Raw genomic sequence first — 27,769 nt, forward strand, 5'->3', positions numbered from 1 at the left:
ACAAAAAATAATGGTAAATTCTTGATACGCAACCAAAATACTATAAAAAAAAGTCAATTTCCAAGGTAATACCCACTGCGGAACTAATACTTCATTCTACCGAATTTTTTCTCGCTACTAGCCCTCCTATTTTTTATCCACTTGCTCCAGCGCCTGGCTCCCTTGCTTCCTTCCCACGCCATTGCCAGTGTGTCTGGGTTTAGAAAAATTAACCTTGTAACAGTGAAGTGTTGTGCAGTGGAGGGAGTGGCAATCCAGCCCGTCAGCACTCCTAGACCTAAGTCATTATGCTGCTCCCTTAAACTGGGAAGAAGACAGAGTGAAGTCCAATGGAGGCTGATGGGAGTTCCCCCAAGGGTAGTTGTCCCCTCAGTCAAGCCTGCTGCTGGTCCCAGGTATCAACAGACACCTGCTGAAAAGGCCTCTCTCTAGATTTGGTGGAAGAGGTGTCTATCCAGCCCCTTGGGTCTCCTAGACCAAAGGTCACTGTCCTACTCCCCTGACCCTGGGAGAAGACATAATTGCAGTCCAAGGGGCTTCAAGGGGGATTGCCCCCTAGGTAGCTGCCCCCAAGTAGAACCTGTAATTCATTCCCAGGTTTTGGCAGACAGCCACTGGAAAGGCATCTTCATTGATGTGTAGTGTTAGACAGCAACTGTAGTGTCTTGATGGATGTTTAAGTAATCATTCTTCAACTTGAAATCTTAACGAGCACCTGGCGCCAGTTCCTGTTCACCCGGTGCCTTTCCCGAATGCCGACACCAGTTCCAGAGTTCTCGGCAGTCTCCTTAGTACTGTACTTGGCGACTGTTTTTTATTAGAATACACAGCTGTTCTTTCTTGAGCGCCGGTCCCTGACTGAGCACCTGGTGCCGGTTTTCTAGAAGCCGGCACCAAGCACCGACTCCTCAGTTTTAGATGCCCACTCACAAGCTTTTCATCTCTATTCAGTTTGTTCCACCTTCAACTAGAGTTCAAGACGAGCCTACGTCGCTCCCTCTTAAGAGACAGTTAGTGTCTCGGAAGTCCCGTACTTTGCAAGGGGGGGGGTTAGACAATGACATCAGTATTCCGAGTTTAGGATCTGGTTGATGAAAGCTCCCTCCTCTGGTGTTTTTTTCTTCGTCCTCCAGAAGTCTCTCTAGGAGTTGGGAGTTGACTTTTGTTGGAAAGGGAGCAAGGCATGTGTCTTTTCTGTCTTTCCTCCCTTTGTTGTTCCCATGAATTAGACCTCCTTGCTGAAGGATTTTGTGAAGTGAAGGATAAGGACAGTTGGTATTCTTTTTAGAGATTTCCGCTCTTTTCTTTGGAATCTCTAGAAGAGTGCTCTAATGCTCCTTTACTACTGAGAGCCACAGACCTCTTCCTTAATACTATACAGTCTCTGCCATCTGCCAAGAGAATCACAGCTTTTTTCAGATGGTCTGCTAATTTTTTCCTCTTACTCAGAATACTGGTGGATGAGTCTCCTGGGGACTCTGTTGTCCACCAAGACATAGTCAGTTAGACAGACTTCCTAGGAGTGTTTTGCTTTCTTCCTCTAGTGCATACAGTTTTGAGGTTTCCGGCACAGACAGTAAGCACCGTAAAGTTTTTTGGTTCTTCACAGCCGCTGAAGTTCTCACAGATGATGGCTGCCTTTCTCCCCTTACTTCCACAAATAAGGAGACTGGCTTCATCTCACAGACCTCCTGCAGTTTCACTGTGGTTCCTTCTGCCTCTTCCTCAGCCTGACTCCCTTTGGAATGGCAATTCCTGCTCTCCGGAGAATTCTTTTGTTGAAAGATGGGCTCCAAGCAAGTGAGAAACGCCATGAACCCTCTTGGTCCAATGCTTCCTAGTGGTGTCCATTCACGAATGCCTGGATCATTTCCGAGCTCCTAGCGCTGATTCCTGTACGCCCAATGCCTGTTCCAGGGAACTTAGCACTATCTAACCAGTACTAGTCTCCTGCTACTGAAAGTCTAGCTCTCTTAAGGGCTTTTCTAGCTTTTTATTAGCGTGCCAGATTTTGTTTCCACCAAGAACAGTTCTGCATATGCTTTCAGTCTGTAAGAAGGGTCATCGAGTTCACACAAGGCGCTATCGAGTCCAATAAGAAATCGATCCCGAGCTGTCAGAAACTCACTCTTTCTAAGTGGACCTCGAATCCCCTGGTATGTTGGGATCTGTGGTATCTATGGGACAGGCCGACTTTGGGCCCGTTTGCTTCACTGAGGAACCTTTGTCTTCTGCTCTTGCGTTCTCCAGTCCCAAGACCTTCCAGCATGGGCAGCAAACACCATGCTGTAGGTTTGGTCCTGCTTGGACCACTACATCTTCCTACCCTTTTACATGGTCAGGAAGTGCTGAACATTTTCAGGCTCATTGCAACATTACAATGACCCTCATAGCCCTGTTCTGACCCATGATTTAATGACTCCCAAGCCTACCATGGTTGTTGGTGGACTCTCCAAGACTCTTTCCCCATCTGTGTCTACTCAGTCAACCACACTTAAAAGATACCACCAAGGGTGGCTCACTCTTACCTGGCCGGCTTCTCACAGCCCAGAAGCTTGTCAGAACGAAAGAATTTTAAGATGTAATACAGAGGGCATTGCTAATGCAGAAGTCAATCTTCTAGCTCATCTACCAGACTAAGTGAGGGAATTTCTGTGGCGGATGTCTCACACTCCTCAGCACTTCCTCCAAGGCATCGGTGACCCTATTGCGGATTGCCTCCTTCTCTGAGCAGATCTAGAATCTCTCATTTTCCTTCTTTAAGGAGTATCGAGTTACGTTTAACTCAATAACGCAGTTGCTCGTTTTTTCCCTTGGACTCTTTAGCCAAGAACGAGGGCCCTTCAAAGACCTGGATCCGTTTGTTCTTCCTTAAGAACTTATGGAAGAGAAGATGTTCTTGACAGCTGGGATCAGTGCCCTGAGCACCCAGGGTGCCTAGGAGCAGCCATCAGCTCCCGAGCTACTGGTTCTCCTAGCACCCAGCTCACCTGGCGCCAGCTCCTACTCGTCTGGTGCCAACTCTCCTCTCACCCTTAGATCTGGGAAAGAATAGAGAGCTCTTTATCCAGTTAGAGCTTTCAGGTACTAACTGAGCTAGATCGGAAGAGCAGAGGGCCTTTCATAACCTATAGCGTTCAGGGAAGGACCCTTTTCACCCTCTGTCTAAGAACGCATTATCCTTCATCCTAATGGACTTTATTTCTAAGACCACTCTCAGATTCAGGAGTGTTTTTTCCTATTTTTAAGTGAAAACTACGGATGTCAGAGCAGCTTCTACCTCATTAGCTATCAGGCACAAGATGCCCCTTTTCATTCTGCATTCGGCCTACTGGAAGTGTAATCGATCTTAGCTTCTCACTACTTTTAAAGAAAATTAAAACAGTGTTAAGAGTTTTATAGTACCTTGGTATAACAGGAGGAAGCACACGATTTTCCCCATCTTTTCACCTCACAGTAAGGTATCTGAGTTTTTGCGGAGAGCCGGGAAGGGGGAGGGGGGTTACAATGTACCTGGAACACCCACTACTCTCAGTGGATGTGTTGTGGCCTTTTTTCAGTGCAGGTGACAACGTTATCTGGTTGTTTTTCATTTTTTGTACTGCGCCCAAGGCAAGGGCACTTGTTTACACTTTGCTAGCCATCGGTCATATCCTTCGCTGCAAAGCTCCCACTTATGTAGAGGCGACCCCTGGCTATACCGCCACACCACTACAGGTTAAGTTGAGCACCAACCAGAGGCAGTATCTACCTGCAGTAGCTCTCTTAACTGATAGGGAATGACAAGCATTGTTGTCAATGCTGGCAACTTTTCTATTACAATTCATTACATGACTTAATGTTTTGGAGTAGAACACGTCCACGTATCCCACGTCCTTTCAATGTGGATTCAGCTATGTAATTACTTGATAAGTTACTAACTCGTTCCTTGTGTTCCCATTGGTGGACGATACTAGTCACCTACAGTAAACAACTGAAGCGCTGACCGCGCACATTTTTAATTTAAGCTGCTGTGTGAGTGGAACTCATGCTATGTAATTACCTGGTATGTGTATATAAAACTTTATTTTTGAGTATACATAAAACTATTTTATCATAAAAATGTCATATTTCTGTGATGGTAAGTTTTTAATAAATGGCTGGTCCAACTGCACATAATTCTGCTGTGAAGACAAGCACTGTTGGGCAAGGAAAACTGTTATGTTTTTTGTGCTGTGGCTACACAACCCAAGCATAATGAATATTTGGACCCATCAGTGTACACTGCATAGCTGGTAAGTGAGCCATCATTCTACTGTATTATAAATGGAGGAGATGGTTGATGAATCATTCTCTTGTTTCCTAAGGTATCTGATAGTTTTCCAATCTAGGTTATCAGTGTAACAGGATCTGGATGGCACAAGATTAAAGTACTATGTTATGAGACTTTTGAGTACTCAGCCAATTTGTCAATAGCTATCAATGTACCTCTTGGTAAGGGAGGGGATGTTTGAAAGTCATATTCATTCCTACATTGTCTCTTCCAGGTTTAGTTCTTTGTAGGGACATAATTTTTCCATCTGCATCCCTAATCAGCATCCAACCAGATGGAGGTGAAGAGGAGTGTCCTCTTTATGAGACACACTTCGTTACTGTTCTGGATACATGTGTTTTTCTTCTGCTACATCAAGTTATCTGAATTATCGATTCATCCTGATGTGCAGAATGATTATTTTTAGAGCCAAAAAATTACAGGAAAGTGTCTGACACCTGACCTCATCAGCCAAGTCCTAACCACACCCTTGCCACTGGCCTCTCTTTCAGGTACCTCTGACACCTGTTTCCAAAGACACTAAGCAAGCATCAATGAAATTACAGCTGGTCTTATTAGGTACAGTATTATATTGGTCCTGGAAGTACAAGTAGCAACAGGCAATGATACTGCTTGCTGTCAAGTGATATTTAAAGTTTTGGTTATCTGAACAGCCACTGTGTAATTCATTTCATGGCTAAATAATTTGTCTGCATATCCAACACTAGAGCTGTTTCCTCATTTTTGTAATCGTTGCAATTAGTTATTTGCTTTGTAGTCTTTTTCACAGTTGACACTTTTTGTATAATGTACACTGTCACATTCTTGTCCAAAGCGGTTCATGCAAACGGTGATGGAACTTTAAACGTGAAATAGTTGTACCACTGCAAGGGCACTGCTTTGTATTCATGAACTTGCAGTCTTTCATTTTCAATTGGGATGCATCCCAATTGCTTTTTTGAAGTTCCATTCTAATGTACAATTGTTTCATAATTACTAAATTTAGGAATGTCCACTATGTGCAGAATGCTTGGATCTGTAGTTTGTCAGAGGACTTGATACCCTTGTCCATTTTTGGGTTCAAAAGTCAATACCTGTACCAATATATCAGGGGAAAGAGGACAGTGTCAACAGTTAGTGGATCAGGAAGCACCGGAGAATTCAGAAATTGGTGGAGATTATCTACTATATCAAAATGAGTGTCATTTCCTTTACCTTCAGTTATGGTCGTACTTCAAGTACTTTTACAGACTGCATGGAAATAGATACTGTGACCTCCAAATGTCTTCAAAGGTTTAGGAATTCCCTTTAAGATCAGAAATGCCCATAATGTGATCCACAAAAATGACACCTGGGAGTGACCCGAGTCCCACAAAGGGGACTGTGCATGAGGAAACATATGCGCAATCATCTGCCCAGCAAACAAGTGAAGTCATACCCAGCAGAATGGCAACAGCAGGAGAAAACTTCTTAGCCTTCTTGAGGGGGTGGTCAGAAGGCGAGGCGGAAGACGGAATATGGCGACACTTCCTTGACCTCCCATGAGTCTGGGTAGCTCCATTCCTCTCCTCAAGTTCACCGAGGCCACAGTCAAAGCAGATATCCCCAAAAGAACATGAGCAGGAGCTGCCAGAGCAATGTAACATCCATCGTCACACACTCGAAGTCATGGGGGGAAGCAATGGTTCAAGTGCTGAAATCCTTATACACAAAGGCATAAAAAGGAAGTATCTCTTCCTGAAATGCCCCGAAAAAGCCACCTCACCAGCACACCAAATGTTCCAGGAAGGATTTCATGGAATGCCCAGGGAACCTCACTATACATTCAGCAGCCCCAGCTCCTAGGGACGTCTTGGGGTCAAACTACAAGGAGAATGGGGGAATAATTATCTGGTCTGAGTGTACCCTCCTAGGAGCAAATGGACACCGTCTTGGTGGAAATGGTAGGGGTTGGAGTTGGCAAAAACACAGGAAGGAGATGATATTGGCAAGTACTGCCCTCATTGGGTCACAGACTCTTCATCTAATTCCTTCTTGAACCACATTTCTTCCACTAGTTAGGAGACCAAGAGATAGTCATCACAGCTGACACACACAAAATCTCCTGGCTAAAGAAAAGCATCATTTGCACAACGTGTTGGTAAGTTCCGCCCCCAAATCAGCAGCAACTACAATATCTCATCATTATTACTCCAAAGATGAACTCTATTCATATGGACCAAGCCCAGAGGGGTCATTGACTTAATATTCAAGCTTCCAAAGAATATATATATATACATATATACATACATACATACATACATACATATATATATATATATATATAAAAGATCTACCTTATCAAGAAATAAAAAAATAAATTAATAAATTAACAAACATAAAATGTAAATTATTAAATTAAATTGCTAGGAGAACTGTATTTGAGTAGTAATGCATTTCATCTTCACTTGAACTTTTCAAGTTCCAATTGCATGACATCCTCTGGGAGACCCAAGCTTCAACATCCAGACCTGCTATCAATGAAAGTATTCCTTGTAAAAGATAAAGGTTTGTATTTTCATGAGAGCAAATAACAGTACCCTTCAAAAGACACCAGTAGACTTACTTTTCTTCTTCATACCCACACTAGAAAAAAATATACACAAACTATGTATACACAGAAAAACATAAAAGAAACTAAAACTTGACATTCAGACAGAGTGCAAGAAGACATCTTAATCTGAAAACTGCCAAAGAACATGTGCTTGCTTACTTCCTACAGTGGTAAGCTCCCCTAGCCAATTAATGACCTTGTTACCGAGCTTCACCAAAATAAGAAGGTGATGGTTTGTACATCTGTTTTAATGACTTTTCAAATGATATGCTATTTGGATGCATTCTAGGCCTTGTGATCTTCTAAGATTTTAAACAGTTTTGTTCTAAGTAAATATCAAAATCTGTGGTATTTATACCTTATTATATAGAATAAGCATTTCACATCAAAATAGTCTAAGGGCAGTATAGTCACTGCAACCACATGGGTAAGATTACCTTCAAAGACTAGGAAACAATCTGAGTGTACGAACACTAATATTCTAATACTTCTTGTCTTTCATGAGTCTTTTTCATGATAAACCAATTTATGAGCATTCTTTTGATCATAAAACAGGAATCTAGGCGAAGACAGGAGAAAAACAAGCAGTCAGCTACATTAAGTAGGGCAAGATCACTTACTACCATAAGTTAGGCTACATGGCAAGAGTAACCTACTGTAAAGTGGATTGGCCCATGGATTACGTTAACAAGGTTATATTTAAGACATAGACTTATGCTTCTCATCACTGGCCAACACAAAAACACTAATGACGAAACTTCCCCGTGGTCTGATTAAAACTATTAACAAAAATTTCCTTAAAAATTTGCCCAGGGTCTGATTAAAACTAGGGTAATTCTAAATATTATCTCTGTGCCTGTCTTTACCTTGGAAACTGTTTTTTTCTACACTTTTAGGGTTTCTGATACTGGCGGTGCATTTGTTTGTTGTTGGCCAAATGGAATGTCCCTTTGCCGTGTTTAGTACTGGCCAGGGGGGGTTACCCAAACGTTAACAAGTTATTGCATTTGCCGGACGGGATATGAACTGTTCCAAACAGACGTTATATACCTGTGCTCTGTCTTGTGAAGATCGCGTATGGAAACCCTTTGTTGGATGGACTTCAGGGTTAATTACATTTGTGCAACAAAAACTGAACGTAAATCCACAATTAGCAACCAAAAACCGCAGAAAAAGTAAAGTTAGAAGGAAATTGATGCCATGGAGCTACTACTTAGATCTACCAAAACTAGTAATAAACAAAATTTCCTTTAAAATTTGCCCATGGTCTGATTAAAACGTTAGTAAACAAAAATGTCCTTCCACATGGAATGATTAGGCCTTAAAGTCTATAGCCTAGCAACCAGGCTCGGTCAGAAGCTGGATTATTGTACGAAGCAAAACTACCATGGGTTGCATATAAAAAGTGTTTCAAGCAGGATGCATCGATAGCAAGATAGGACCAAGCTGATTTTTTTTGGGGGGGCGGGAACATTTTCTCCCGCTTCACCTGCCTGGGACCATAATATAGCTCAAGGTGGAAAAGACTGTACTGTTCTAGCCTGACACATCTTAATACTTTATCACCCCTTCATCCCTCAAGGTGTCCATCTGACATGTCTTGATGGACTTGGCCCATCAGGAGAACTGTCTCCCTAGCCTAATTTTTAACGTTTCTTTAGTATTTAATGATTCCTTGGAAATAATTAACCATTTCTTCACGAGCTAATACTCTTTAATACACTAAAACCAAAGGCCAGAAGTTAGTTCGGGAAGGTAAGAAACATGACGCGGAAATGAATGGGGTCATTATTTTAGGAGAGTTCTCCCTAAGGTTTAGAGGAAGCAACGACGGATGAATGTGGTTCGCCATGTCTCTCTCTCTCTCTCCTTCGGCAGCCCCGAGTCTTTCGCTACATATTTGCTTTACTTCTAACCACTTTGCCCAACTTTAGTTTGCTTTCCACCTTGGAGAGAGTTAATGGGGAGCGCCATGGTATGGACAGTAGGGAGGTGGGATCTAGGGTTACCTGTTCTCCCGCGACAAAACAAAACCCCCCCATTCTCAAACCCTCCAAAATGGGCGCCCATACCCCGCCACAATATCCCCCAGCCAGACCCCTCTTAAAACCCAATTCCTTCCATTCACTTTCACTGGGGTCTTCTGCAAGTCAAAAGCCTCTCGCCCCACCACTAACCTTGTAAACTGTCGTCATTCCAACAAGGGAGATATTCGATATCACTCGAAATCGTCCAAAAATTAACTTTTACTCGTCTGAAAACAAAGCAGCTACCTCTACTCCCCCTATGCGCGTTCGATGCGATTTTGTTGATCGCGGGATGGTGGAACGGAACGCGCGCGCTCTCTTTAAAGTTCTTTTTTATTATGACCACATTTGTCTCTTCTATGACAAACATATTATGGTTTCTCATGTCTTTACCATAATCATAGAGCTAAGTCACTGTTTTAAGATATGGGAAAGCTATATAATCCACTAGCTCTCGTGACTTCCAATTTGGGCATAAAAACTAGCATAAATTGTATCTTCACTGGTAGGGGTATTGAAAATAATCTGGTTGATTAAATCAATTCTTTCATATTTAATGCCCTTCAGTTCATGTGAGTATTGTAACAAAATGTAGTTTTTCAAAGTTTAGCCAAAAGTCGGGTCTTTTGTCCTTTCTTCTTTTCATATAAAAAAAATCACAAACAAACTAGTTCGTATATTATCCCGTGAACGCTCGTCTTCTTTTAGCATTGAATTAGTATAGATATTAACTGTGGAAAATTGAATTCTCCAGAAAATCAATACTATATAAGTTTTCATTATACTAATTTAACTGGTAAAATTACTAGAGAGAGGCGGAAGAATACTACTTGAGACATCGACGGTCTTTGTTTCATTCCAATTGTTTCTGCGATCACGTACTAGGCCGGTTATCAACATGGGATTCGGCGAGTATCCAGCTGAATATAATCCCAAAATTCATGGGCCTTATGATCCAGCCCGATATTATGGCAAAGGTAAGATTCACTTCTATTTAAAGCTTAACATAGTCAAGTATTTTGCAATATGGGGAGCTCCCAGAATAAAATACGAAGGTTTTTACCTACGTCGTCTGCCGACTAGAATCAGCTGATGGAATAACACTATGCTTCCAACAGGCCTAAGTCATGATCTGGCGGTTTCTTAAGTGACAGAGCACGGTCGGTTAGACAATCTATATTAATAAGTATTCTCTTTTGCAAAGTGATGGTGGACTTATTTGATTTTGCCCATTAATATTCTAGGCCGGGTCTATTACGTAACCTAGAGACACCTGAAAGCTCCGGTAACTGGCTGTATTAAATTTCTACTTCGAACAAGCCTATAGCCTAATCGGTAATCCTACATTTTAGGGGTCCAAATTCACACCTCCCTTGCGTGTTTAAGTTTTCTTTCCTATTTTCAGTATGTTCTTTCGACAGATCTGCAAACAGAAGTATATTTGCTAAAAACAAATGAGCAGTTTAGGCTATTGCGTACAAAAGCAGAGATTGTAAAAAAAAATATTGTAACGTACCCCGGGCTGTTTGCGTACAAAAGCAGAGATTGTAAAAAAAAATATTGTAACGTACCCCGGGCTGTTTGCGTACAAAAGCAGAGATTGTAAAAAAATATTGAGACCCCGGGCTGTTTAAAAAAAAGCAGAGATTGTAAAAAAATTGTAACGCACTGGGGCTGTTTGCGTACAAAAGCAGAGATTGTAAAAAAAATTGTAACGTGCGGGCTGTTTGCGTGGAGCAGAGATTGTAAAAAAATATTGTAACGCACCCGGGCTGTTTGCGTACAAAAGCAGAGATTGTAAAAAAATATTGTATGTTTTGCAGCAAAAGCAGAGATTGTAAAAAAAAAAAAACAATATTGCAGCGTACTCGCGGTTGTTTGTGGAGTGAGCGCTCTTCGGCAGCCACTTTCTGATAAAAGCCAATCTGAAAAAATGAGCAGTTTATCTGCTTACAAAAATAAAGTAAAATTAGCGAACAGAATCTTGATTTGTTTACACAAAAACATGCCCCAAACGGCCACCATCGTCTATTAACGAAAAAAATTGCTAAATTAATTTCACAGTGAGAGGTATTTATTATATTTCGACTTGAAAACACTTTGTATAGTGAAAAATAACCTTGTCCCATGTAAATAAAGTATCTAGAGATTCATTTACACTAACTAGAAGCAAGTAGAAGCAAGAAAAGTGCTCTGAATTGAGTTGAACACAGCGAAATAAGCTTACCGCTTAATCGTTTTCCAAACCAAAACATTAATCGCTATGATCACAATTTATAATACAAAAGCAGTATGAAAATACATACAGTATTATTGGATAAAATGAAGTAATGGATAATTTTTAAAAGATCAATGGAAAAGATGCATATTCGTTATGTTGGTGTTTGTAAAGTACAATATTATGTGAATGTAGGCTAGGCTACCATATATGTATACAATATACCATAGTGTAGGCTAGGCTATATTCGAGATATGGTTTTTCCAACAAACGATGTTTTTTGGAACCTAACCCCTTTATAAGTAGGATAATACCAGTGTATAGGGTAGTTTGCAGTTTACGTTGACGCCACGTAACGCCATTTGTCCCGTCCGCCAAGGTAAGTAGTTCCACACAAAACGCCATGTTCTCTATCTTTCTGGGGGGGGTCCCGGCTAGTTAAGGGCACGCCGCACTAGGTTAGGTTAGGTTGGTTAGTTATGGTTTCATCGTTTTAGTACCGATTTCGTATGTTGGTATTCCTCCGCAACTTGAAGACTGGCAGACAACACCCGCGTCAACATAAACTGCAGGCGTATATATATATATATATATATATATATATATATATTTTTTTTATAAATATTACTGCTGTTATATCGTAACATTTGATTGTAAATAATATCAGCCTGACCAAGACCGGAAAAGACGCGTTGTCTATATAGGTGCGTCTTCAGTTCAAACCTTAACGTCCGTTGGAGAACGGGATAGGTAAGTTAGGCCTTTACCCTATAGGAAAATTTCCCTATCAGCCTTAAGAATAGGTGGTCCTAAGGTCCCTTTTTCCTTCCTACCTGTCTCTTGGCGAATGTTTTTAACAAGAACGTGGACCTGGGGTGACTGTTTTGACCTAGGCCGTCAGGGAACTTCAGAGAGACTGGAGCATTCGGAGAGACCACATGTTCGACAGGGCCTCTTCTCCTTTTCCTTGTCTATTATCCTATTAGTGAAGTGAAGAAGCAATTATAAGACCCCCGGCGGTGTCGGTGCGCACAACGTTATTCTAAGGTAAAGTCGCTTTTTGTTCAAAAACTTCGCCCATTCTTTTATCTTTTTCTGTATTTCGCATTTCTTTGTTTCCCCTTTCATCCCCCACTTACTGTATATGTGTTTACTAAGTCTAGATTAAGCCTAATTATTATATTGTGAGCTTCAACCCGTTATTCCAGTAAAATACCTAGGATTTAGGGTAAGCAAAATCAGGTTAAATCTCGATGCTTTGTATGCCTCGCGTCGAATGTTTGGAAGAACTGTTGCGTTTAAAATCAAATTCATCTCAAATATTCTTTGTTAAGTTAATAACCCTTAACTGGCGACCTTTGGCTAATTAACGACTGTCTTTGAGGTTAACTTTTGGCTTCAAGTGGCAGGTTACGTGTAATCTTGGTTTGCAGGGCCGTAAAATTACGTAAATTGAATAATACATGATCAACCAAGACCCTCACACGTAATAATATATATATATATATATATATATATATATATATATATATATATATATATATATATATAATATATATATATATATATATATAATATATATATATATATATATATATATATATATATATATATATATATATATATATATATATATATATATATATATATATATATATATATATATATATATATATATATATATATATATATATATATATATATATATATATATATATATATATATATATATATAATATATATATATATATATATATATATATATATATATATATATATATATATATATATATATATATATATATATATATATATATAATATATATATAATATATATATATATATATATATATATATATATATATATATATTATATATATATATATATATATATATTATATATATATATATTATATATATATATATATATATATATATATATATATATATATATATATATATATATATATATATATATATATATATATATATATATATAGATTAGTGTGAGGAGTCAGAGTCAATCCATACTTAAAATCATCAATGAAGGGCAGAGGACACACAGATATACAAGCTGACTTTATTCCAACGTTTATAATTATCGGATTAATTACATCATCAGGGCTGTTAAAATATGAAAATAAAATTCTTTGTAAAATCATAAAAGCTAAAAATAAAGGCTAAAAGTTATTCATACAAAATTTTCACAAATGTACACAAACGTTAAAATTAGAGAACAAAAGTTTTAAAAATCATTACGTTAAAATGAAGGTAACAGAGTATACAGTAAACTAAAAATTGAAAACCATCTGTGAAAGGTTACAGAACAAAGATTAAGGACCGACCTAGAGGGTGACAGCTTTAAACTAAACATAAACATAAATAGAAAGAACACAAGTCAGGACAAATATAGAGGAGAGGAGGACGTGTGAGTGTTTAACGACGGAACAAGTTGTTTGATGAAAAGTGATTCCAGGATAACAAGGTCTTGAGGGTTGGTGGTATGGCCTAAAATGTGGAAGTCTTTATTATCAATGTGTGTTTTTTTAAATTTTTTGAGTGATTTCTGAATGTCAAACAGGGACCTATGTAGGATCCACCAGTAGACTCCTTAAGGTGCGATCGATTCTCATCGTGGCGTAAGCTTCCGTACAGGTAGCAGAATTTCAAACCCAGAACATTCCAACATCAGAAATCACTCAAAAATTTGTAAAACACACATTGATAATAAAGACTTCCACATTTTAGGCCATACCACCAACCCTCAAGACCTTGTTATCCTGGAATCACTTTTCATCAAACAACTTGTTCGTCGTTAAACACTCACACGTCCTCCTCTCCTCTATATTTGTCCTGACTTGTGTTCTTTCTATTTATGTTTATGTTTAGTTTAAAGCTGTCACTCCTCTAGGTCGGTCCTAATCTTTGTTCTGTAACCCTTTCACAGATGGTTTTCAATTTTAGTTTACTGTATACTCTGTTACCTTCATTTTAACGTAATGATTTTTAAAACTTTTGTTCTCTAATTTTAACGTTTGTGTACATTTGTGAAAATTTTGTATGAATAACTTTTAGCCTTTATTTTTAGCTTTTATGATTTTACAAAGAATTTTATTTTCATATTTTAACAGCCCTGATGATGTAATTAATCCGATAATTACAAACGTTGGAATAAAGTCAGCTTGTATATCTGTGTGTCTCTGCCCTTCATTGATGATTTTATATATATATATATATCTATATATATATATATATATATATATATATATATATATATATATATATATACATATATTATATATATTATATATATTATATATATTATATATATATATATATATATATATATATATATATATATATATATATATATATATATATATATATATATAATATATATGCATGCAGCCCCATATTCACAAGGGATGCTCACCAGACCCCATGAAGAGTTAACACACCCATTGAAGATGCTTATACTGTAACTGCCTGTCTTGAAAGTTCAAATACCAAATGTATACCTGAAGTATCATCCTACATCAAATAGACCTTGAATTATTTCCTTATTACTGTATTAATCTTTTAATATATATATTATATATATATATATATTATATGTGTGTGTGTGTGTTTGTGTATGCGTATATATACAGGAGCCTCGATGGCTCAGTCGGTTACAGCAGCAGCTTCGGACTTCGTAGAGGTCTGTGGCGCGGGTTCAAATTCGCAGCCGACTGATCAGAGAGGCAGACACTTTGCTATCCGTGTAGACATCCCGGGATTATATATGTAATCAACGGATAGGTTTGCTTAAAAAGCAAATGGGTGTTACAGACTAAATACACACACAAAACAAAGCCACTACAACACCTTCTAAAAACATAACAAACATCTCACACGTCTCGAACTCTCCCCTACCCGGCGCAACAACATCTCGCTGCAGGGAAGAAAGGGCGTTGGGTCGGGTATGATACATGAAACATACGCTACCGGGGTCTAAGCGATGTCAGGCAGGGCAGCCGATCGAGACTACAGGTCTACCCCAAAGCCAAATCAAAAAGTCCTTCAAAAGAAGGCATCGTGCTTACCCCATACAAAAATGGGAAAAAAGCACGTTAAAAGAAGAAGAAGAAGAAGATATGTATATATATACATACATAGAAACTTGCCTAAGAGAAAAAGTAGTAGCATAGACTGATTCGAAGTCTTGATAAGACAGTATCTGCAAACATTACTGTTGACTGTATTTATATGTGAGTGTGTATTTATATATTATACATACACACATTCCTGTAGTTGGTTTGAATAACTTTTTATTTTTTAATTTAGAAAGAAGTGTTTGACAATAATTTTTGTATTCTTTCAGCTGATATTCCCTTTGGAGAAGTGAAACTTGGTGAACTCCCTGGATGGCTTGGCAGACGTAGCATTGCAGGCATCCCTGGTGCTGTTTCCAGGGCTTTCTGGAGGTGGCAGCATAAGGTAAGCTTATTCTTTCTCTCTCTCGAAAGTACAGACACTACACTGTATGAATGAGCTACTTTCCGAACAGCTGTTCGTAACTTGATTTGTTTGTAAGTTGGTTTTTTAATATTAAGTGCACAATTTTTGTCGATGCGTACATTCAGATTTTGCTCTGGGTGCCTATTCTGCTGGTAAGGATTTTTGCAAAGAACAGAACATGAAGAGAAGAAGAAGCATCATCTGTTCCTTTATCCCCTTCCCTGTTATCCCGAATATTCTCTTGATTAACTACCATGTATTCTTACAGTCACAACAATATAAGTGAAGTTTTGGAGTAAAAGAACAGTACAGGTCAGCCATCACTAATCCAGCATCAGTGGAACCTGCAGGGTGCTGGATCAGTGATTTTGCTGGTTTATGGAGTGTTTAGGTTAAAACGCACTTAACCCAACAGTAACCCCCTCATCCTACTTTTAAAATACCCTGTAAATCAGTACAAGTTGGTTAACAAGGAAAATAGAAAAATTAAATTAAAATGAAGTGAAATTTTAATGAAGCACTGGCAAAATAAATGTTAGAGGCAACTCTGTTGACTTACACAAGAAAGTTCATAACTGCTGCCTCCAGGGTGAAGAGCTGGAAAAGGCAACTAAGTGCTTTTACTTGTCTTGAGGTGAAGGGCTGTTGGGGTCCCATCTTCTTTATCTTGGAATTTTTTTTATATATATATTTTACACTATTATCATTTATATTTTTACAGTATTTTCTCATATATCTACAACCCAAAAGATAAACATAACTATGCTGTAGGGTATGAACAAAACTTGTTCACTGGTGTCAGTCAACTTGCAACAGCTTGTTTTGGCTTGTGGTGTTGTGATTATTTTTTGATTTATATTTTATGCTATATTCTCTTATTTTTTTTATTGTATTTTCTCATTTTTTATTTTTACAACCCAAAAGATGAATGCTGTTTTGTGTGTGGGCTACATACAATCGCATAAACTCATTCACTGGTGCCGGCAAACTTGCTACAGCTTGTTTTGGTTTTTGTTATGCTTATGAATTTTTCAATTTTGCAACGCAAAAGATAAAGGCAGTCTGTGTAGGGTACGTACAAACACACAAACTCATTCACGGGCATCGGTGAACTTGCTACTGATTGTTTTGGTTCATGTTGTTTTGCTTATGGTTTTTTATTTATATTTTACACTATTCTCATTTATATTTTTACTGTATTTTCTCATTTTACAATTTTACAACCCAAAAGATGAACGCTATCGTGTGTGTGTGTGGGGTACGTACAAACTCATTCACTGGCCTCAGTGAACTTGCTACAGCTTGTTTTGGTTCATGTTGTTATGCATATGGATTTTTTATTTATAATATATGCTATTTTCATTTATATTTTTATTGTATTTTCTCATTTTCCACTTTTACAACCCTAAAGTTAAATGCAGTCGTGTGTTGGGTATGTACCAATGCACAAATTCATTCACTGGCGTCTGTGAACTTTGCTACAGCTTGTTTTGGTTTTATGTTGTTATGCTTATGCTCTTTTTATTTATATTTTACGCTAATCTCCTGTATATTATATTTTTACTGTGTTCTCATTCTTTATTTTTACAACCCAAAAGATAAACTCGGTCGTGTGCGTAGAGTACGTATGTATGCACACATTCATTCACTGGCATCAGTGAGTTACAACTTGTTTTGTTTTGTTTTATTATGCTTGTGATTTTCTTATTTATATTTTGTGCTATTCTCATTCATATTTCTACTGCATTCACTCATTTATTTTACAACCCAAAAGATAGATACAACCATGTGTGTAGGGTACGTACGTACACACACAAGTAGTGCCAACAAACAGTAACAACAGGTTGTTGTGGTGACCCAGGAAAGTTGAAATTACACTAGTCAGAATTAGAGCTGGTTTAATGATGGTTGACCTGTATCTTATTAATGGATTTCTCTTATTTTTATGATTAAACTGCTGCTTAAATGCAAGGCTTACAGTATACCATATCATATCAATATTGTATCTCATTTATTGGGGGTGAATCTTACCTGCTGTTAAATATGGTTTATGTCACCACGCTGATAGGCGAGTCGGCATTCAAAAAAAAGATCGAATGACCGTATAGTACATCTGTTCTCCACAGGTGTGTTTCGAATGTTTTAGCTCGTTTTCAAAATTCGTGCTGCCTTTGTGTATAGGCGCTTGTTGGTAATTCATGTCTGTTTGCTGCTACCATGGTTCTGTACATTTATTTATCCTAGGATGCCCCCACTGGAATCAAGGCTAAGAAGGTCAGTTCTGTAGGAATGATTACTGTGTTAGCAGGATGTTGATTTTATATTAGATGCACACTTTTTTCCAGCTGCAGTGGCACAAAGTGTGATCTTGAGAATAAATGTGAGGAAGTAGAGATTTTCGAAAGACTCTGCTCAAGTTCATTATTGTAGGAAGGAGGGAAGCAGATAGTTTGCAAAAGCAGTTAGTTAGGTCAGGTTATCAACCTGTCATTTCTCCCCCTTCTCCAGGTCCTTCATCTAGCTATCCATACTCAGTCTAAGCTTTTCCTTTGCTAATGCTTTAGTTAGTACTGAGATTTCCTCTTGAGCTCCACCTTCCACTCCCCTTTCGGTTCAAGAAAAGCATGTGTAGAATTTGGAATAGGACATAAACCTTGTTTTGGTTAGTACAGGGTTTGTCTGAATTGGTTAGGGAACCAGTCCAGGTCCCCTGATATTGTTTGATCACTTTCACTTTTCCTTTATTAAGAGGTAAAGCGTTGGTGCCCTTCCCCGTCCGTAGCCCGAGCCTAGGGCTGCTCTGCAACAGCTGGAAAAGTCCTGCTGCCAAGGAACTGGGTCGGTTCTCTGGGCGATGTGGTTTTGTTCCCTCCGTCACCCACCTCTCCATTTTTCACTCTCCGGGTCTCATATAATGCGTTATTGAAAGACTGTTTTGGGAATGTTAATCTTTGCTATGTATGCAACTTTTACCCTCATTGGCACATAGTATGAGGTTGTTAGCACTGATAGGACTAATTATATAGGTATAGACAGTTTTAGTATTAATAATGGTTCTTTCTTTTAATCTTCAGCTGGACAGAGTCAACAGACTATAAACCCTAGAGGGCTCCTAAGGGAAATCAGCCTGCAAAGAGGGAAAAGTTATAGGAATAAGCAATAGATAATTAAATATGAGCAAACAGAAAATAGAAATGATACACCTGAATTCAGGAGACATCAGCAGAAATCAGGAATGAATTTGCTCCTCGCTTAAACACGAGATCAGAAGACTCCACAGCTGCACATGGCAAACTATTCCACTCTGTAGCTATAGCCAAAATAAAACTCCAAGCAAACTTAGTAGTATTAAGCCAGATACTAGAAAATGAAAGGCTATTTGCAACAGTAGCTTGCTTAATGTTGCAAGCAGAACCAGCTAGGTCAGGTAAAAAAAAAATATATTTGTCATTGTATTCCATTTATGTAACAAACATAGGAACTCACTTATGTCTTTACTAGAAGTCAACATCACATAATTGACTGATGACATAATTCGATCAAGAGTGAGATGAGAGTCAGCACCCAAAGACTGCACTGGAGAACAGTACTCCAAACAAGGAAAAGGAGTTAAAACACTCAGAGATGACAACTGTATCACAAAATACTCAAAAACATTTCTGGAAGATATGCTTCTCAACCAATACTGCACCATTTTCAAATGGAGGAGCTAGGTGGTGTTCAAGACTAGATAAAGACTTGTATTGACAGTACAACCCCTGTACATCCTCACAAACAGTTGCCATTACCAGCAAGTTTTAGGGAAGTTGGTGAATGTGTTGCGGATGAGCAGCGGCATACTTGAAGTACAGAAGGGAAGCGCATCTTCAGAGTGTCTCAGTAGGTTCTTGCTGAAGTGAATTGCCTTGGTGTTTCAGCTTGGAACCATGTCTAAGGTTACCTTGAAGTGCAGGTAATAGTGTTTGATTGCTGGCAATGAGATGTGTATGTATCAGGGTTCAGTGATACTTCACTGACTTTCAGGTTATGTACCAGAAGGGTAGAGATTTTGTTACTAAGGCAGGCACACTCAGATCATTAGATAACAATTTTGTTGACCCTAAGTGCCAGACCTAAGTAACAAGATCACTGCTACCAGCCCCAGGGATGATGATGTCGGACACAGACAAAGACTAACTCTTACATTTAACATTTACACTCTGTTTACACTCCCAATTTAGGAAGGTCAAAGGGGTAACCTCTCAAGTTAAGACATTGAATTTTGACAAAGATTGATTTAAAAGAATTTGTATGATTACTTTCCCAGTATTCTGTGTTGGGTCTGTAGCCAAACACATCATTTATCTGATGCCTGTCACCTTTTGTCTTCATTGGTATCCATATTTCCCTGAAGAGTTTAAATATTCACTAATTGGAGAAGAGATTTAGTAGGTGTTAAGATATGCAGTTAAATGGGCTTTATAGAAGCAAAGGTTACCAGAAGCTCATTTAGCAAGTAATGCTACAGCACCTCTAAAGTGATGCCAGTGGCAGGGGTATATGGAAAAACTGAAGGAAACTGTTTTCATCGAAGATCAGTACAAATTCCTTTCTTGTTTATCATTGTAGTGGAGATTGTTGTAAAGGGGCACAGAAAGAGATACCTGTGGGAGATGATACACAGATGACCTAGTTTTGATGACAGTATCAGGCAAGTGCTTTAGATGTTACAATGAAAGTATGAAGCAGAGAGGGTTGAAAGTTTGTGTATCTCATATGGAAACTGAAGAGAGATATAATGGTAAATTGATTACTGTGTGCAAGATTACTTGCAAGATTGCAAGTAATGGTAATTACAGGCAGTCCCTCAGGTTAAGATGAAGATCCATTCTTACAGCTTGTTGTAGGTTGAAATTCGCTGTAAGTCGGAACAATAAGTTTATGTTGGAACTGCGGTAACAGCAAGTTTTCAGGTTTATGTTGGAACCACGGTAACATCAAGTTTTCGGTGTTATGTCAGAACTGCATCATAACGTCGGGTTTTCGGCATTATGTGAGAAGCAGATTTTTTGTGAATATTTTTGAATAGCTTCGTCAGATCAGAATGGCATTGGTCAAGACAGTCGTAAACCAGGGACTGCCTGTACAGATTATCAGCACTTTAAAATTAAATGGAGTAATGATTTTACAATTACCTAAAATGTGTAAAAAAATATCAAGGTAGAAGTGCTGGAGACCTGCTTCTGGCTGCTTACTGGTTTGTTAATGGACAATAAGAAAGAGTGGCAACAGCATTGATATAGTGGAGGAGATTGTTGGTTGATTGATAAATGAGTGTATCTCGATGGTAAACAGAACTAGAATCTGACTAGCATAAGGCCTGTACTTTTCAATGCAGCAATAACAACATTTTAAAGGTGTAATTGTAAAGCTGAGATTCATAAATAGGTTAAATAATTTATTTTCACAAATTAGCGTTATTATTGTGGTTACTGGCAACAATTCATGAGTCGAGTGCATTTAGTAGATCATATTACAAATGAAGCTGCGTACTCTGGTATTGCGTCTGTAGGCTGGAAAATAGCTGAAATCTAAATCCTAAGGTAATAGGGAAATATAATGAGTAGGTAAGAGTAGTAGATTTAAGTAATGTTACCAGGTTTGATAGGCATGTTTGTTATTTAAAAGTAATGAAACATGCTGAAAAACATTAGAACTTGTTTGTTTACTGTACTATATATGAGTATGCAGTCCTGAATTTAAAGCTTTTTGGTATTCCTTGTGATCATTTTATAATTAGGTGCTTTTAAAATATTTTGAAATTACAGGGTTAGTAGGTTAGTAATGGATACTGTAAGTTAATGCTTTATCACATCATTCATATTTACACTTCATAATCACTATTTTCCTTCCACAGTATGTTCTGCCAAAGAAAACTAACTTTGCTCCATACGGACAGTTGGTAGTTGGATCAATGATCTTTTTCTATCTGATCAACTATGGAAAAATGGGTAAGTAATATTAGCTCTTAAGGTCTGAGATTGCCTTACGTGAGTGCTGTGAGATTTTAATTTGCAATTACATTTTTAAAACGAGTTTTTAATAGTTTCTGTTGAAAATGATTCAGTTTCCTATGAGATTTAGCTTTTCTGGATTTTTGTTCTGCAGGCCCCAAAAACATTGTAAAGTCTGCCTTTGAAACATCATGGTGGCATTATGTTAAAGGATAATTGATTCTGAAGACACATGAAAATATTTCCCATTGCTAGATCAAGCTTTGTTAATTTCTTATTGTCAGTGGTTTTGTCAAACCCATCACCCGTTCTTTTAATGTCCTGACTCTACAGTAGAACTTCCAATAACCTTTCACCTTTTCCCCGATACTGTCATATAATAAGACAGCATCAGCTGTACTTGTACATCTATATTAAAACTGTGTGTGTATGTGTGTGTGTGTGTGTGTGTGCAATATTAAGTTAGATTGTGATTAATTTTTCCACTATATAACTTGTAATTGTACTGTTTGCTTGCATATGGTATATGTATATATTGCATGAAGGTATTATTTTTATTGTATAACTACTGAAGTTATACTATAATTATGTATGAAGGTACGCTATATCGTGAAGCTTACAATATAGTATTAGTGGATATGATAATGGAAGTTAGTAAATATTTAAAAATTTTTAAAGCATGTTAAGTATAATTATACATATACTATATGTTATAAATAAAAATTTATTTGTATATTTTATAGTAGAATGGGGTGAAGGAAAAAAGTACAAATGGTGATAAAAGCAACAGATTTGGCATGAGAACTCTGTCCCCATAAATTAAAGTCAAGCTCCAGCCACCTCAATATTTAGCTATTTGCAAGATGGCTGACACTTTCCAAAATGCTGGCGAATTGCTCTGTATTTTAAATACAGGCAGTCTGGTTATTAGCGGAGGTTCTGTTCTGACGCCATGGCGATCAGCGAAAATTGCTGATAACTGAAAATCAGCAATTTTTGCGGCTTATCGGCGCTGATAATCGGAGATCAGCGCCTCTGTTAAGTGTGTATCAGCACCAGTACCCGATTATCAACGCCGTTAAGTATGTATCAGCACCAGTACCCGATTATCAACGCCGATAAGTGGAAATCAGCGATTTTCAGCAGTTACTCTTCAAGCCGTCCCATTTGCTTTTACAGGGGAAACATTGGTATGTATGTAATTCTCAAGAGAGAGAGAGAAAAACAAAAATACATATGCACAACAAAAATACAGTATTTAATAAGAAGATTGTGTAAGTAAATTTTTCGGGTACTCACCAGTGATGAATGTTGATTGTAGGTGAATGATGATGAATTAGTTGTGCAGTCCGATGAATGACGATAAGGATATGACTACACAGCAAAGCAGAGTAGTTACATCTCCTCTGTGGGTACCTCTTTCCCTTCTTCAGGTGGTTTGGGAGGCACTTTAGACAATTGGGAAGGCTCTTCTTCAGGCTTTTGGGGAGGCACTTCAATCACTACTTCAGGGGTTTGGGGAGGCTTTGGAGGGTCCTTGTTCGTCTGTTTGATGAACATGGTAGTAGGCAGCTGCTGTCACTGCTTCTTTATGCTGATGAGGGCTGGATCATAGGGCTCCAATACTGCATCAAGGGCATTTGAAAACTTGAGGAGCATTCCAGTAAGGATCCCATAACAAAGCCACATCCTGCACCTCCTTGATTATCCTCTTAAGTTGGGACAGACGTTCCAAAGACAGGCCCTCATCCTCCTTGTATCCTGAACCTGGCATGTCTTCTTCCTCGCTGGCAGACTTTGTCAGCTCTTCCAAATCTTGCCATCAGGGGTCTGAGTGGGAATCAATTAGGGTTTCTACTTCATCCTCAGTGATGTCATCGAAGCCTTCACCCCAGATTCCTTGCCAACTGGACTGCCTTGTCAATGGCCAAATGTTGAATTTCTTCAGGAAAGAAGCCCTTATAATTGTGAACACACTCCGGCCACTTCTTCCAGCATGCGTTCGGGGTCTCTTTCTTCATAACCTCAATGATCGGTCGATGACGGAGAGACATGGCAATCGTGAATTTACGCCGCCAATACTCCTTCAGCGTAAATTCACATTGTGTCCATTGCATTCACATTCAGTGTCCATTGCATTCACAAGGTGCTGGTGGGAGTTATGGGTGTAGAGTGCATTGAAGACACAGATCATGGGAGGCTGCAGAAGAGAGGTGGTGTTGGCAGGGAGGAACTCGAGCTGGACTCCCTCATAATAAAGATCGACAGGGTGGCCACCAGCATTATCCGTAATCAACAGCACCTTAAGCTCCATACACAGGTCACTGAGATATTGCCAAACTTGAGGGATGGAGCTTTGGACAAACCAGTGATCCAAGCCTTGGGGTTGTGCATCCAAAACACAGGTAGCAAGTGCATGGTATAATTCTTGAGGGCCCTGGGGTTTGCAGCCTTGTAAATGAGATTTTGTTTTAGCATGAAGCCAGCTGCATTGTCACACATGACAAGGGTAACCCTATCCTCCTGGGTCTTAAATCTGGAGGCTTTCGCTTCATCCTTCGTGAGGAATGTCCAGGATGGCATCTTCCAGAACAGGTCAGTCTCAACCATATTGAGCACCTGTTCTGGATGGTAGCCCTTCTCCTTTATAAGTTTCTTGAAGGTGTTCGGATATTTTGTGGTTGCTTCCGTATCTGCGGATGCTGCCTCTCCATGCAGAGAAACATTATTCAGTTGGAACTGCTAATTAAATCTGAGGAACCCTGGAACCACCCCTTGCTGGCCTGAAAACCTTGAGGAGCTTACAAAGGTCCTGCTTGTACCTCTTCCTCCTCTTCTTCTTCCGTGGGTTCGTCGAACCCCAAAAATTCAAATTCCCCTTTGCCAGCACCTCCTTGTGCCTGTACTACTACGTCACTGCCTCTGTATTAGTTGAATACTGCTGGTATAGTTTTTGCACTTTTTCAAGAATAAGGTTAGTGTCCAGCAGTGTGTTCTTCTTTTGGCAGTCTTGTATTCAAAACACCAGTGCAGATTCCATCTTCACGATTGTCTTATCCAGCACTGTCGAAGCTGTTTTTGCACTACCGAAGCAGCTCATACAACCTTTCGTATCTCGGCTGCTGCTGCTGCTGTTTTTTTTATAGGGCAACCAGGAGGATTGTCAACCCTGAATAACTAAATAAACAGCAAGTTTGGCTAGTTTACCCATGATTTTACACCGAATAACATCGCTATATTTGCTATTCACTTAGCCATTTTTTCCAAAAGGAAAATTGCTATGTAAACACATTTTTTTGTTCATGAGAATAAGAGTTCTTGAATGATAGAAAACCAAGTGTTATTCTGGGATGCTTACAAGAAGGTAACCTTAATTAGCTCATCTCCTAAAGTGATTATAATAAGTGCCGGCTGAGAGCAGGGCTTCGGTGTGAACCTTTTGGGTGAGAGCCAGCCTTCGATCGGAAAGGGCTAAAAAAGAAAAAAAAATAGATAAAAACCTATTAAATTGCAAGAAAAATAATAATAAGGTAGTGATGCATTGCATTTTTTTATGAACTTCTGAAGTTCCAGTTGCACAACATCCTCTGGGAGGCTGTTCCATAGTCCAATGGTGTGAGGAATAAAGGACCCCTGGAACTGAGAAGTTTGAGAGCGAGTCACTTTACTGCATATTGGAGCTGCTGTTTAGCAAATGTGGTTGCTCTCGGCAGATGTTAAGTGTACTGTATTGCGATGCTTTCCCCTCATTCTGTTGCTAGTGTTGCAGTGCTTGCAGCAGTGCAGGTGATGTTATTTGTGTTTGTGGTTTTGTATATTCTCTGTATGGCCCCACCTCATCCTACGAGGGTGAGAAAGGTGTTAACCCATCAGAAGTAGTTTGAAGTTGTTTGGAGAATCGAGGCAGGCTGGTCTATGGGATGTATAATGCAGGAGTATAGTTGCTCAGTCAACCTTGCAGGATATCAAGAATGCCAAGGACAAGCTGAAGTGGTACTGTACACAAAAGACTTGGGGAAGACATCAAGGAGCCAGCCCCACAGGGTGATGGCAAAACCCTGTTGTGGGGAGATGGAACAGTTGATCTTCATTTGGTTTCAGATTAGGCATGGGCTTTTTTTAACAAGATGACTCATGGCAAAGTTTTGGTTGCTCCTTACCCAATAATGGGGTTGATGATAATCTCTCAGTGATTTGGTATCATTTGGTGAAGGCTTGGTTCTCCTCTAAGATCATTTCCAATTAGTTCTACAATCAATTTTGTAAGGAGGTTGTTTGTAATCAGACACAGGACCTTGGCATTGCTTACATCAGGTGAAGGATTTGCTTCTCTTGGACAGGGTGCCTACGCATCCCATCATAACCCATTAGGTTGGTGACGAAGGTCGTATTAGTGTCATATTTTGCCTCCTAATACGACTGCCCTCATATAAACAGTGGATCAGTGTGTAACATCAAAACTGCTGTACCAGAGAACAAGCAGAAGGGCAAGGTTTGGATACATGTGGGGAACAGACACTGGAAAATCTTCAAAGGTACTCTTAAGTCTGCCATCTACAACTTCACATATGCTTGGAAGGACGTCACTGTACAGACATATGAGCATATTTAGAACTGTATCCTGAAGGGGAAAAAGGTGTGATGGACTTCAAGGTCTTTGACAGGGATGAATTTATTACCCAACTTGCCAAGGGACGTGACAGCTTTCCAGTGGAGGACACGCGAGAGTGGCTGGACGACTATGGTGGCAGTCCAGGTTTCCAACTGTTGTCCAGTAGCAAATAGGCTACTAAGTTGCTGCTGGTGAAATGGAGAAGGGAGCCTGACTAAGGCGAAGGCCAGTCTTTATCACAACCGGCCCTTTGGTGTAAGCACATGCGGATAGTCTTCTATAAGGTTGAGGTGATGGAGAATTGTATTATTAACCATAACACCTTCCTCAGGGTTAGGAGTTAGCTGAAGGCATTTCAGAAATGTGCAGACAGTGATTGAGAATGAGAATCGTCGTCCTCATCAGAGTAGCCTTAGCAACTTTAAACCCCCAACCCCTGCACCCACGCTCATGAATATCCACTTCTTTGGTAACTTGCTCATTCAGCTCAGAAATGCAGACAAAGAGTGATTAACACGCCAGGTTTTTTCAGCCATAAATCTGATCTCTTTGCTGCCTCTTGAAGACCAGGGCCCTCTAGGTACCTCAACACCTCTTTTGACCAGTTCTCCACTTTGACCTTTACGATAAAGGGGTGTTGGGGGGGGGGGGAGGAGGGGGAGGACTAGACAACCTCATTGATATTTTAAATGAGGCCATTGCTTGTAATTTCAGAGGAGGTTTTGCTTATATTTTTAGTGCAACTTTTTGTGTATAGTATTTTAATTTTTTAAGAGTAAGTAGGATAAAGTGCAAACTATATTCAGTGCAAACTATATTCAGAAAACTACTCTATAGTACGGTAGTGTACTGTACCACATACATATGCAGTACCTACCACATTGCGATTATTATAATCATACAATGTATGTATATCATGTTACAAATAGAGGGAAAAAAAGATGATAGTGATTTATGGTATAAAATTCAGTTTTTGTTTGAAGTATGTTGGTGGTTGTTTATAAGCATAAATAGTAATGCGGTGCAAAGTTGGGGGCAAGGGTACTAAGTTGCCATTTCACTTTTTTTTTTTTTTTTTTTGCAAGGCCTTGGAACATTAATTTGGATGCAAGTGTGTTTAGTATTTGCATGTTTAAATAAAACGAGTGTTGTAATCATTTTTACATAAATTGCTGTGAATATTGAGGGTTATTAAATGTGGAGGTCTGACAAGTTTGTCTGATCTATATATTTAATACCACACCCATATTATTTTACAATACAGTATATCTATTTTGTCACTTTGCCCAATATTCTCATTGTTAGTAAATGGTTATTAGGTGTCACAGGAATTTATCTTGATAGAAATATTTTTCTGTATGTAATAACTTCTTTTTTTCCTTTTTTCCAGCAAGCCACAGGAATCACAAGTACCATTGGTAAAATATACTTCTCAGTCATTGTGTCAGCATTCTTAGATTCGGGGTGAAATTTGTTCGAAAGAAGGTGAACTATTGTACATCTTTGTATAAAATATATATATGACATAGAATGGG

General features: G+C 38.8%; 2 protein-coding genes across 4 annotated transcripts in view; one reads left to right on the top strand and one right to left on the bottom strand.

Annotated features, from left to right (window-relative positions):
• Positions 1-9,213, bottom strand: part of LOC136848042 (zinc finger protein 358-like) — a 69,620-nt gene extending 60,407 nt beyond the window's left edge. For 2 of the 3 annotated variants that reach the window (XM_067120113.1, XM_067120109.1), the window contains exon 1: positions 9,062-9,213. The gene's annotated coding sequence lies outside the window, so the exon portion shown is untranslated. The remainder of the gene's footprint in view (positions 1-9,061) is intronic. The other variant, XM_067120110.1, reaches the window with a different exon arrangement.
• Positions 9,214-9,729: 516 nt separating this feature from the next.
• On the top strand, positions 9,730-27,765 carry ATPsynF (ATP synthase, subunit F). Its single transcript, XM_067120115.1, has 4 exons — positions 9,730-9,888; positions 15,493-15,608; positions 21,526-21,619; positions 27,625-27,765. Exons 1-4 carry the CDS (start codon positions 9,810-9,812, stop codon positions 27,654-27,656), a joined length of 321 nt encoding a protein of 106 aa, XP_066976216.1. The 5' UTR covers positions 9,730-9,809; the 3' UTR covers positions 27,657-27,765.
• The last annotated feature ends 4 nt before the right edge of the window (positions 27,766-27,769 follow it).

Source organism: Macrobrachium rosenbergii, chromosome 18 (assembly GCF_040412425.1).
Source record: "Macrobrachium rosenbergii isolate ZJJX-2024 chromosome 18, ASM4041242v1, whole genome shotgun sequence".
Classification (NCBI taxonomy): Eukaryota; Metazoa; Arthropoda; class Malacostraca; order Decapoda; family Palaemonidae; genus Macrobrachium; species Macrobrachium rosenbergii.

What these genes read in the sequence shown, in the direction of transcription:
- ATPsynF (XM_067120115.1), top strand. Translation starts at nt 9,810, where the DNA reads ATGGGATTCGGCGAGTATCCAGCTGAATATAATCCCAAAATTCATGGG. An exon ending in AGCCCGATATTATGGCAAAG is followed by an intron (nt 9,889 to 15,492) that starts GTAAGATTCACT and finishes GTATTCTTTCAG; the next exon opens with CTGATATTCCCTTTGGAGAA. An exon ending in GATCAACTATGGAAAAATGG is followed by an intron (nt 21,620 to 27,624) that starts GTAAGTAATATT and finishes CCTTTTTTCCAG; the next exon opens with CAAGCCACAGGAATCACAAG.